Genomic DNA, 12909 nt, shown 5'->3' with positions numbered 1-12909 from the left:
TACACACAGATATTTAAGGTGCTGATCATGCACCTTTAGGCGGGGTGTTTTACAGAAATACAAGCAGGCTCGTCCTCGTCTAGAACAGGAGGGACTGACTGCTGTGGATGAGCTCACCTGTTATAAAATCACCATGCAGTTATTTCCGCTTAAAATTTATGTGCACTGCTGGGAAACAATATGATCTGGAGTTTCCTTCGAATTTTGTAGTGTGGGATGAATAAAAGGTCAGTGAGGACAAAGAATATTTTAACTCACTGCCCAGTCATAAATATTATGTAACGTTTGGAGCATTTGCAGATTTATTAGAACAATTAGGCAGTGGTAGTGAGGGGATTTCTCATGTTAGCAAAGACCTCTTTATTTTACAAAGAGATTGGCCATGTGATTCCTTTAGGTGGACCCAATTACGGGCAAAATTATGAGGAAGATACTTTTTCCCTCTACTTTATCGATGCCCCATCCCCCTGAGTTTCTTAACTCTTGTCTCCTGCTTCCTCCTTCCTTTAGATCCCAGTTTGATTCCTGTTAGTTCATTTAAACGAGTACCTGCGAAAATCTCCCTAAAACTGGGAGCTAGCTACAATTCTGGTACCAATTCCAGTGTGTATTTTTCCCCCGTACCAAGCAATTCTCAACAGCAGCTGAGCGTCCTGCAAGTCAGCTCAGTTCTGGCACTATCTACCTGGAGATAACCTCAGATCCCACAGGTTACGGGCTCAGTTCCACAAGACTACCTCCCCTCCTTCAGATGCCATTCACAAGTCCAGATTGTCGCCTGTGCTTCTGACCAACTGGCTGTGGATTGGAGGTTCCCATGACCTCCTCCTTGGGAGGAGCGGCTCACAGAACTCAGAGAAACATTTTACTTACTAGATCACTGGTTTATGATAAAAGGCTACAACTCAGGAACAGCCCGATAGAATTGATGCATAGGGCAAGGTGTGGGGAAAGGGCACAGAGCTTCCATGCCCTCCCTGGGCTCACCACTCTCCCCACATCTCCACGTGTTTGCCAACTCAGAAGCTCTCCGAACCCCGTCATTTTTGGTGTTCACAGGGCCTTCTTTATATAGACACGATTGATTAAATCATTGGCCGTTGGTGAATAAACTCAAATTCCCGCCCCTCTCCCCTCCCGGAGGTGTGGGGATGGGGAGTGGAGGCTGGGGACTGAAAGTTCCAACCCTCTAATCACGTGGTTGGCTCCACTGGCAACCAGCCCCCATCCTGGTGCCTTTCAATAATGTTTCATTAACGTAACAAAAGAGACCTTATCGCTCTCCTCACTTAGGAAATTCTAAGAGTTTTAAGAACTCTGTGCCAGAAATGGGGACAAAAACCAAATATATATTTCTTATTATAAATCACCATAGCATATTGCCAATGTACAGACCTTGGGTTCCTCAAGCACTGCAAATATGCCTGTGGCATTTATCAGTTATTTAGGCAGAAAAAGTCACTCCCACCTAGAACCTGGAGAAAAGTGACAAAGGGAAATAAATTTGAGGGAAGTGGTATTGATTTTAGAGAGAGAGCATAGGGGGGCTGGAGCACTCAGGAAGGTATTGTGTGAGCCATGGGATTTAAAGTGATCAGGATTAAAAGAAATGCATTATTGTTACTTTTTTTGGGGGGGGGGATAATTTCCCGCCCCCCCCCCAGCCCTTCTATGTTCTTTTGGCTGGTTGAATAATTAAAATGAGATTAAGACAGATTAACAGGAGAAAAAACCAAAATTTAGTACGTATGTATAGGGAATCCATGTAAACATGGGGGATTCCAAAGACAGTCAGGCAAAATGAGGTTTATCTGTCATTCTTGACTAAGGGGCTAAGGAGAAGGGGCTAGGGGTCTGGGACTGCAAAGGGAAGGAAAGCAATTCACAGGAAGATGAAAAGAGCAAATGTTTGGTAAATAAATGTTTGCAGGGCCATGCAGAAACAATGGGACACAGTGAGGAATTTTAACAAACAGACTTTGCTAGCTTCCTCCCTGTCTACCTCACATGTAGTTATCTACGGTGATAGCTCCATTCTTGGTACCGGCCCTGTATCTAAATTCTTTTAGGCAGTTAAGGGGGAGGTAAGAGTGCCTCCTGAGTCTTTTGTTTCTTAAAAATAATCAACTCTATATGACAGTCTCTAGGTACAGATGAACTGGTTTGCAAAGCAGAAATAGAGACACTGGTATGGAGAGCAAACGTATGGACACCCAAGGGGGAAAGGGGGGGGGGGTGGGATGAATTGGGAGACTGGGATTGACATATTTACACTAATATGTATAAAATAGATAACTAATGAGAACCTGCTGTATAGCACAGGGAACTCCACTTCGCTGTACAGTAGAAACTAACACAACATTGTAAAACAACTATACCCCAATAAAAAAAAATAATCAACTTAAAATAATCTTCATGCCAGAGAGACACACTTTGGGGTGGCAGATTTTGCTCCCCTACATTATTTTTTCATCTTAAATTATCCTTAATTTCAAATCTCGGGGTATTTACTTGAGTTTCATTTACCCAAGTTTGGCTTGTTGCTAATAAATTTAATTCTCATCTCCAAATTCTTGAGTTATCATTATTCCAGTATAAGTTCTTCTATTTCTTTTTCTTTTGTTGTTAGGATTTAAATCATGATTCCTTGCTCAAAAAACAAACAAACAAAAAACCAAACAAACCAAAACTTTTGCTGCCTAATAAGGTATGAGGAAGGATCTTCTAGTGTTGACCTGTTTCATGAGAGAATCCTTTCCCCAAATAATTTCATTGTAATGTTATGAGCTGCATAATGTATTTCTTTTTGTATTGAAAACTTGTGTTTAAAAAAACCTATCAGGGAATAGTGATTCTGAATGTATATATTTGTTCTATATTCTTCTATAACATGGTAAAATTTAAAAATAAAGTCAGCCCTCCATATGCATGGGTTCTGCATTCACAGATTCAACCAACCATGGATCAACAGTATTTGGAAACAAAATTCCAGGGAGTTCCAAAAAGCAAAACTTGAATTTGCCACACACCAACTATTTACATAGTACTTATATTGTATTTGCAACTATTTACATAGCATTTGCATTGTATTAGGTATTATAAGTAATCTAGAGATGATTTAAAGTATACAGGAGGATGTGCATAGGTTATATGCAAATACTACACCGTTTTATGTGAGGGACTTGAGCATCCTCAGATTTTCGTATCCGCAGGGGGTCTTAGAACCAATAAAGATACTGAGGGACTACTGTACCGCTTAAGAGTGAAAATTGCTTTAAGTTTTATAATGAAATTTTTGAGGACATGTTGAATAGTCGAATTGAATGACTATTGACCTCAGACTTCATTGATTAAAAAGAGATATGTAGCAGTCCTCCGGCTCCGCGGAGGGCGGGGCGGCGCGGCGCCTGGCGCTCCGGCCAGCGGCTGGCACGTGGGGCGCGCGAGGGCTCCAGCTCGGGTCGGAAACGGGGGGGGCCGAGTGCTCTAAAGAGGCGGGGATGGAGTTGTACGTTGCATTTGAACTCTGTGGAGGGCGGTCTTGGCTCACTTGTAAAGCTTTAGTGTCTTCTAAGCTGGAGGAGCTTATTTAATGAAAAGTGCCGTAGGCCGAAAAACCAAACATGAGGGTAGCAGGTGCTGCAAAGTTGGTGGTAGCTGTGGCAGTATTTTTGCTGACATTCTATGTTATTTCTCAAGTATTTGAAATAAAAATGGATGCAAGTTTAGGAAATCTATTTGCAAGGTCAGCATTGGACGCAGTTGCACGTTCTACAAAACCTCCCAGATATAAATGTGGGATCCCAAAAGCTTGCCCTGAGAAGCATTTTGCTTTTAAAATGGCAAGTGGAGCAGCCAATGTGGTGGGACCCAAAATCTGCCTGGAGGACAATGTTTTAATGAGTGGTGTTAAGAATAATGTTGCAAGAGGGATCAGTGTTGCCTTGGTAAATGGAAAAACAGGAGATCTAATAGACACCAGATAATTTTGACATGTGGGGAGGAAATGTGGCCCCATTTATTGAGTTTCTGCAGACCATACAAGATGAAACAATAGTCTTAATGGGAACATATGATGACGGAGCAACCAAACTTAATGATGAGGCCCGGCAGCTCATTGCTGAATTGGGGAGTACATCTATTACTCATCTTGGTTTTAGAGACAACTAGGTCTTCCGTGGTGGATAAGGCATTAAGACAAAAAGCCCTTTTGAATAGCACATAAAGAACAATAAAGACACAAACAAATATGAAGGATGGCCTGAAGTTGTAGAAATGGAAGGATGCATCCCCCAGAAGCCAGACCGATGTGGAGAAAATTGAAGGGAGCACACTTTCACTTGCTAATGGGAAAGCCCTAACCGAGAAACTACATGTAAATATTTTAAGAGCATGCAGCCGTCTCGGTGTGTGCATGACCATTATCTCTTTTGATATCAGGATTATTTATTGCTAATGTAAATAGACATCTTTGTAAATAGTCATCATAATGAGCAAATCACTGAACCATTTCTAAGCACATCTCCCTAATGGTACAATGTTCAGACTGCGATGATAATGGCATCTTTTAATTCTAAAAGCATTACCCAAAGGATAACTGAACAGATTTGAAAAATATATTGATATATATAGTAGTCGCTGTGAAAATCTATCATGGAATAACGTGGATTTTAGGGAGGAGACTGTTTTATATATATATATGTATTATATATGGCCTTTTGATGATAGTATCTTTTAAATTAAAAAGATATTGGGCTAAAAAAAGATATGTGTGTGTGTACATGTATATATACATATACACACACATGAAATACACACACATTTTGTATATGCACACACACAGACGCACAACGATTTACTGCTTTTGGGCATAGGAAGCATATTTCACTAAGTTCCATGTAGCATGAATTGCACAGAACACGCCCTAGGAGTTGGTTTAGCCATCATCCATCTGAATGGTCATTTCCTTCTTTACACAGCTGGTTGGCAGTTTGGGCTCAACCTCCAGCATCCAACAGGAGGCATTCTTGAAAGAGAAGTGTAGTGTTACTTCAAGAATCACTTAACTTTTCTTGTTGAAAGCGGTAGGACCAAATGTAGCCATGTCGGATGAGAGCCAGCTGCTTCTGAATAGGCCCACTCCTTTCCTGGGTTTTGGAGGGTAGCCCAGCAGATAAGCAGAGCTCTGGAGCCCTAATACTGGGGTTGCGGTCCAGCCTACTCCACTTACCGGCAGTTTGACTTTGGACAAGCTACTTAACCCTTCCCTTGACTCAGTTTCCTTTCCTGTGGATGGGTATCATAATAATACCTACCTCTTAGGGCTTTCTGCTGTTGACCTAAAAATAAATAGACTGCCAGATATTTCTCCAGCAAAGATGGATTTATTTGGGATCAGCAGAGAACTGCATTTTGGGGTCTGCAACCATGGTAAGCCATGTGCAAGTTCCTTCATGGCAAAGGAAGGAGAACACTTTTATAGAGAGGAAAAGGAAGTTGGGAGAGCGATAGTAAAGAGTCCGTGGCTTTTCACTGGCTGAGTCCTTACCAGGAAAGAAGAGGAGTCTTCTTCTTCCTGTTGTGCTCTGCTATCATTGCAGGGCATGAAAGCTTCCCCTTCTGGTCTCCTGGCTCTATTTAATTGAAGTTTCTGTTTATTAATTTTTTAAACTGCAGTAATTAAATAGCTCAATACTTGTAAAACGCTTAAAAGAATACCTGTCGTATAGTAAATATCCAATAAATTTAGTATTATTATCATCATCATCATCATCACTACTAGGTAATTATGATGCCTATAATCCTGAAAAAGTCTGCTATTAGTTCATCATCATCATAAATCATCTCTTAAACTAAGGCTTTATGCTTTAGTTACAGATGCCAGTTCTTGGTGCTCTTCTGATTCTGCATTAGTGTTATTAATTACCATAGTTTTACATATCACCCATATTTAAGTGACTTCCACATCTTTGCACAGTTCTGGACTCTAGGTCTGTGCTATACAGAACCCTATTTCCAGGTGTTTACCAGAATCTTTACTTTGATGTACTATGGGTACCTCAAATAAAAATGCCCAAGATTGAACTTAGTTTCTCCCTCTGATCCTTATTTTCCCAGTTAAAAATGTTTAAAACTCTTCTTCTTCTTGCTTTCCTTATTTTGCTTATAATGTTGCCCTGGGTTGAACATTATCCCGCACGAATTAATGTCTACCCAGAACCTCAGAATGTGAACTTATTTGGAAATAGGGTCTTTGCAGATATAATTAAAACATCTACTAAAAGTTAAAATGAGGTCATACTGGATTAGAGTGGCCCCTAAATCCAGTAATTGGTGTTATTATAAGGAGGCCACGTGAAGCCAGACACACACACACACACACACACACACACAGAACAAGATATAGGCAGAGATTGGGGTGATGTATCTACAAGCCAAGGAACTCAAAGGATAGCCATCAACCACCAGAAGCTAGGAGAGGAGCATGGGACAGTCTCCCGTAGAGCCTCCAGAAAGAACCAGCCCTGCCAACACCTGGATTTTGGACATCTGGCCTCCTGCACGGTGACAGAATAAATTTTGTTGCTTTAAGCCTCTCAGTTTGTGGTAATTTGTTATGGCAGCCCTAGGAAACTAATACAGACATCGTCAGCTGTGACTAAATTTAGAAGTCTTAGAACCATCCTTATCTGTATTAGTTTATAAGGTCACCAGTCATATTGAGTTAAGGGGTCTACCCTACTCCAGTATGACTGCATCTTAGCTAATTATATCTGCAATGACCTTATTTCCAAATAAGGTCACATTCTGAGATATCAGGGGGTTAGGGCTTCAACATATCTTTTTTGAGGGGACACAGTTCAACCCATAACATGACCCCCTTCTTTTATCACCACTTCACATCAGTCACCTTCCAGGTATTGTATGTTCTACTGCAGCAAAACCTTTCAGATGTAGCCCTTGTTCATCCCAGGCTCAGCTGCCCTGGTTATGGCACAGTCATCTCTCCCCAGGATTATTGCAGTAACCTCCAGAGTGATTTTCCACCTTCATTTCATTCTTCATACATCCAATGAGTTATCTAATAAACTTCCAATCCGATTTCACTGAGACCCACCAGTGCCTTTCCCTAGCCACAGCGTAAAGTATAAACTAGCACAGAAGCCCTCAAGTTCGGCCCCACCTTTTCCTTCCAGCTGCCTCTCTTGCCCCTTTGTACCGTGTACCCCAAACCCGCTGGGCTAGTCACCCTTTCTTGAAAATAGATTTTTAGGTCTCCAGGCCTTTGCTTATGCTGTTCGCTATGCCTAGAGCACCTTTCATCACTTTAACCCCCTGCTGAACTGCTCCTCATCCCATAAAGCCCAAGTGAAATATCACTGACTCAGGTTGCTTCCACAATTCCATCACATAGAATTATTGAGCCCTTTCCTGTGTTTCTGTGACATCTTGTGACTCTGGATACTAATTTGGCACTAGGAAAGATTTAACACCTCTTATATGCAACAATTAACCTTGACAGTAGAAATAAAAGCAGCCGTAGTTATGGACTCACCCCCCCCCACCATTGATATTAATATTAATTCACCATCGCAGCATAAGTAAAAAGTGTGTATGTGTATGTGTGTATAGATTTATATATACAAGATTTTTGAAATCTCCTTGAGGTTACTTATATAATTACATTTTGTTGCAACCCACCTTATCAAAATAATTCTTAAACCTCTTTAGAGTGAAGGTATTTATTTTCTGAAATTAGCAAATATATACACACATATATGTATCATATATACTATATATATATATAAAGCATATGTGTATATGTATTTATACACACGTATGTAAAGTAGCTTATCCCCAAGAACATACCTGGAATGATCTAGTGCTCATTTCATTGTTAGATTGAAGAAACAGTAACCAAGCAACCAGTATAATACGCTAGCAGTCTGGATTTTAAAAATTGAGTTCTTAATAAAGTATAGGAGGAGCTATCACTGCAATAATGCTGCATAACAACCCCCCCAAATTTCAGTAGTTCACAACAGCAGATGTTTATTTTTCTTGTCCATGGGCCCGTAGATCTGCTGGGCTTGGCTCCAGCTGGGCTTTCTCCACCTGTGTCATTCTGGGACCAGCAGCATCTTGGGCCATGTTCTTCTCAGGGTGATGGCAGAGGCACAGAGGGCCAAGCCAAATCATGCCAGCACATTAGGGCCTCTGGCTGTGGTATATCTGCTAAGATTACATAGGCCAAAGCCAGCCATGTGGTCAAATTCATGTCAAAGGGGCAGGCAAAAGGACTCCATAGGAGGTTCTGCAAATTCACATGGCAGAGAGCACAGTGTATAATTCTAATACAGGGAAGGACGAAGGATTGAGGGCAAGAATCCAATCTACCACAGGGTCCTTATGATCTGAAAGTGGATGGTAGAAATATCTGCTTTGGAAATAAACTGCTTAGCCAAGAGCTTGACAGGGAACAATTTGATGTTGCATTTACAAAGCTGCACTTTGAAATGTAGTTCTAATTATATCCATCTTTGGGTTTTTTTCCTGGAGATGTGAAGATGAGTGGCTTGGGATGCCATCACCTATTCCTGTGAAACGCATTTACTATTTAAACCTTTTAAAGGATGTGTTTGGCTTGGAGGATGAGTAACCATGCAGTTTGGGTTAACTCCCTTTGATTTCCTGATTTCCTGCTCTAATTTTGCCAAGTTTATTTCAGTAGATATGATTCCATTAAAAACAAAAAAAACCAAGGTTCATATTGAATTAAAATCCATATTCCAAAATTAATCTCCTTTTGTCATTTCAGTTTTTCAGAACATCATATTATATTGCTGATGTACCAGTACTATTAAAAATGCCATTTAAAGAAACGTTGAGCATTCTTATTATACATATGATTTATTAATACCTAGAATCTTATGGTAATTTTCTATCCAACATAATTTGATTCATTACAACACAAAAAGAAAATGACTTTTGACAGCTATATATGAAATATAAAATCAAATTATATCAGAGCAATAAGTTGTGATTCTATTAAACATTTTTTTTGAAATCTTTTTGACACACGCTTATTACTTATATAATTAAACTTTGTAGCAACTCACCTTTTCAAAATAATCCTTAAACCTCTGCAGAGTGAAGGTATTTATTTTTTTCTGAAATTAACAAAGCTATGAGAAGAAAAAACCCTCCCTCACAACACATACACACACAAAAAATTGGGGAGAGAAATTAAAACATATGCAGTGTTTATCTTTTTAATGCTCTTTTAATATCTGAAGTTAGCTTGTTAACTTAGGAATATATGCATGTGTATATAATTATAGTATGACCAAAAATGTATTATGTCTGAAATATTTAAGGATGTGAACGCTGAAGATCTTCAGAGGTCTGTTTTGGTTCATTCTCCACATATACATAACCGCCTACCCCAGAGGTTTTAATATTCTAAGACTACAGCATGTTTCCCTTTTGCTTTTCTCTAGTCCTATTTTTAGTTTTCTTCTAGGACTATACATTATGAGTCGCAGCAGAACTTTTGTCATGTAGTGTATATTCGATTACAAGTCAAAACCATGGACCTCTGGGAATTCAGTGTGAGAAGTTTGTCTCAGTGTACCCCATTTTTCAGTGCTGGGTGCTAGGTATCATAAATCCAATTGTCTGGTGTTCTCAGAGACGATGGAGGCCTATGGAGAAGGGTCCTCGACATTGACGTTCAGGGACTGCTCTGAGGGGAGGAAGAGGAACTGGTGACATCTCAAGGGCCCCTTCTATCTTCTTATTCTTTCACTCCACATTTGCAGCGTTTTGCCTAGAAATGAGCTGGCTTCTTGGCAGTCAGATGTACCAATTCGCTTGACAACAACGGCTCCTTCATTTTTTAAATTTGAAGTTCATCAATAAACCATTTCTATATATAAACCTAGGATAATTCCACATGTGCCATTGTTAAAATAGATCCCATAGGATTTTCCAATAAACTAGAATACTCAATTTATATACTAGAACCATTTACTCATAAAGTCTAATTTTGACTTCTTGATTTTTTTTTTTTTCAGAGACAACTGACAGTGCCAAGCCATTTTGTCACTTTAAGATTTTCCATTCCCCAAAGAGCAAGCTTTTAGAAGGATGACACTTTCCTGGAACTTTTCAGGCTGACACATTCATCAGTTACCTATTCAACTCTTCAGTCAGTTGTCTTTCCCTCAAGATTTTAAATATGTAGATAATTTAGCCCTTGTATAGGCTTGTAATATAGTTCATTTGAGAAGTAGGAGGAGAAAAGGAAAGGAAGCAAGCCAGTGATATGCTCCTGAGTTTGTAGGATGACAACTGCTTGTTCTGTTACATAGATGTGTGTCACTGCCCTGGTTATTCACAGTACAAGCCCACAATTAGCAATTAAACGGCCATTATAGGAATCATGCCGATAAACATGATACATTGCAGTCATACAGACACTTTAAATAATTATTCTTTTTATAACTAAGCCATATACTGAAGGAGATTTATAATTTAGAGATAATATGCCCATTAGTAAAGTTTATGACCCAGTAAACAGCTCCCACTAGTTAATAAATGCCAAAGCCATAAAAACAAAGACTATTAATGTAATAGAATTTCTGTACCTCCCTCTTTTGCTGGTGGTCTCAAGACACTGAAGGGAAATGCTATCTTAGGAAAAACATTTATTCTCTTTATGTAAATATCAATGAACTGTCTTACAATCCATCTGGAAATCTCCCAGCCCTCACCTCCTTGGTCCCAGGTGGTCCTGAAATGCTGATGCAGTCTGCTTAGGTTTCAAGCAGTAGATAACTCTGGTTTTCAGCACAAATAAGCCCTGTGACTCAAATCTTTGGGGGATGTGGGGAAGATGGCCGTAATTTCTGTGTCTCCTCTACCCTCTGAAAAAGAGAAATCCCAACTATTGCCATTATTCCAGAGTAATAACTTTTAAACGTTTCACCACCTTTGCGTGCACTTAGATTTTTAGCTGCCTCTTCTCTTTCCTCTAAAAAAGAGAAATCTCAACTATTGTCATTGTTCCTGGGTAATAATTTTTAAAGAAGTTTCACAACCTTTGCATATACTTATATTTTTAGCAGCTAATATTTCTCATTTTGATGGAAAAACAGGTGCTGCCTGTGGATGTCTGGGTGAGTTGAAGGTTAATATAGGCAAACCTTTTGTACTAAGAACATTGTTTTTCAGTATTCCTGGAACTGTGGGAATGATTGATAAAGTCATTTGAAAGCCCAAATCAAATCATGTCTTTGCATAAGGAACTGATTAAAAGCTGTTGAAGTTCACATTAAATGGTTTGCTGAGTCACTGTTGTAAAGTATGGATGTTGTCAGCAGATCACTCACGTTCAGTGTTTATTTGCCTTTTTCCCCCTTTTTAACCTAACTGAACCGTTTGGACCTAACCGTTTGAAGAGCAATGTGGATATGTCTACTGGTTGGCTTTATTTATTTTTTTTTATTGAAGTATAGTTGATTTACAGTGTTGTGTTAGTTTCTGCTGTACAGCAAAGTAACTCAGTTATACATATATACTCTTTTCCATTATGGTTTACCACAGGATATTGAATATAGTTCCCTGTGCTCTACAGTAGGACCTTGTTGTTGATCCATTCTGCATATAATGCTTTGCATCTGCTAACTCCAAACTCCCAATCCATTCCTCCCCCACCACCTCTCCCCCTTGGCAACCACAAGTCTGTCCTCTATGTCTGTGATTCTGTTTCTGTTTCGTAGGTAAGTTCATTTGTGTCATATTTTAGATTCTACATATAAGTGATATCATATGGTATTTGTCTTTCTCTTTCTGACTTCATTTAGTATGATAATCTCTAGGTCCATCCATGTTGCTGCTAATGGCATTATGTCATTCTTTTTTTGGTTGAGTAGTATTCCATTGTATATGTATATCACATCTTCTTTATCCGTTCATCTGTCGATGGACATTTAGGTTGTTTCCATGCCTTGGCTATTGTGAATAGTGCTGCTGTGAACATAGGGGGGTACACGTATCTTTTTGAATTATAGTTTTGTCTGGGTATATGCCCAGGAGTGGGATTGCTGAATCATATGGCAACTCTAGTTTTAGTTTTTTTGAGGAACCTCCATATTGTTTTCCATAGTTGCTGCATCTATTGGTTGACTTTAGTGCTTATTAAGTAGTTAAAATTTTAAACAATAGAGAGGAGATAAGGAGCATTGTACTTTTAAGTATTACAGTAGTTTAGACATTTTGCCTACTTTAGTCTATGTATTGCCTCTGATCCAATTAATGTCAAACATACCATTCTCGGTCTTTGTTTGAAGTTGGTTTTTTGGGAGGTTGTATTGCTTCCAGGCTTTATGGATACCTCAGTCATGAGTTTAGGATATTTAAATTGCCCTTCCTTCTTTCAAATAGTAGGGAATTATTGAACAAAATGAAGTCTCTCCAAATTAAAAAAAAAACGAACTCTTGCCTTTCCAACTTGGATTTATTTATCTTACTTTGAGTGAGGACTGCTTCATCATCATAGCCTTTTCCACTTGTTCCTCATCTCCCTGACCCCTTCTTCCATACATTCTGATTTTGCTATAAGTTGGCAGTAGGAGCCTTCACTAGTAGCTTAATGAAACAGTAGGGTTTTCCACAAAATATTTATGTTGCTTCATAGTTCAGAATCCACTGAATAATGAATAGTCACGTTCCCAATTATATGTATGTTCGTTTTAGTTAAGTATATAGATGCCTGAATTTTTGAATACCCTTTAGAATTGGTCTGTAAATGGTCCTTCAGACAGACAGCTTCCAAATGATGATATTAAACATATACTCAAGTAGTGAGTCTCTGCCCTAATACTTGTTTGGGCAAAGTTTGAATTG

At 39.2% G+C, this 12909-nt stretch overlaps 1 protein-coding gene and 1 pseudogene across 1 annotated transcript in view; both read left to right on the top strand.

The window, feature by feature from the left end:
- Positions 1–8659, top strand: part of EFHC2 (EF-hand domain containing 2) — a 153369-nt gene extending 144710 nt beyond the window's left edge. Inside the window, 2 exon segments of the mRNA XM_068533696.1 lie at positions 4999–5038; positions 8560–8659. Coding sequence (XP_068389797.1) covers positions 4999–5038; positions 8560–8659 — 140 coding nt within the window.
- On the top strand, positions 3587–4584 carry LOC137756980 (protein FAM3C-like; annotated as a pseudogene).
- Positions 8660–12909: the final 4250 nt, after the last annotated feature.

Source organism: Eschrichtius robustus, chromosome X (genome assembly GCF_028021215.1).
Source record: "Eschrichtius robustus isolate mEscRob2 chromosome X, mEscRob2.pri, whole genome shotgun sequence".
NCBI lineage: Eukaryota > Metazoa > Chordata > Mammalia > Artiodactyla > Eschrichtiidae > Eschrichtius > Eschrichtius robustus.
Note: the sequence above shows the minus strand (reverse complement) of the source record. Positions and strands in the feature narration are given on the sequence as shown.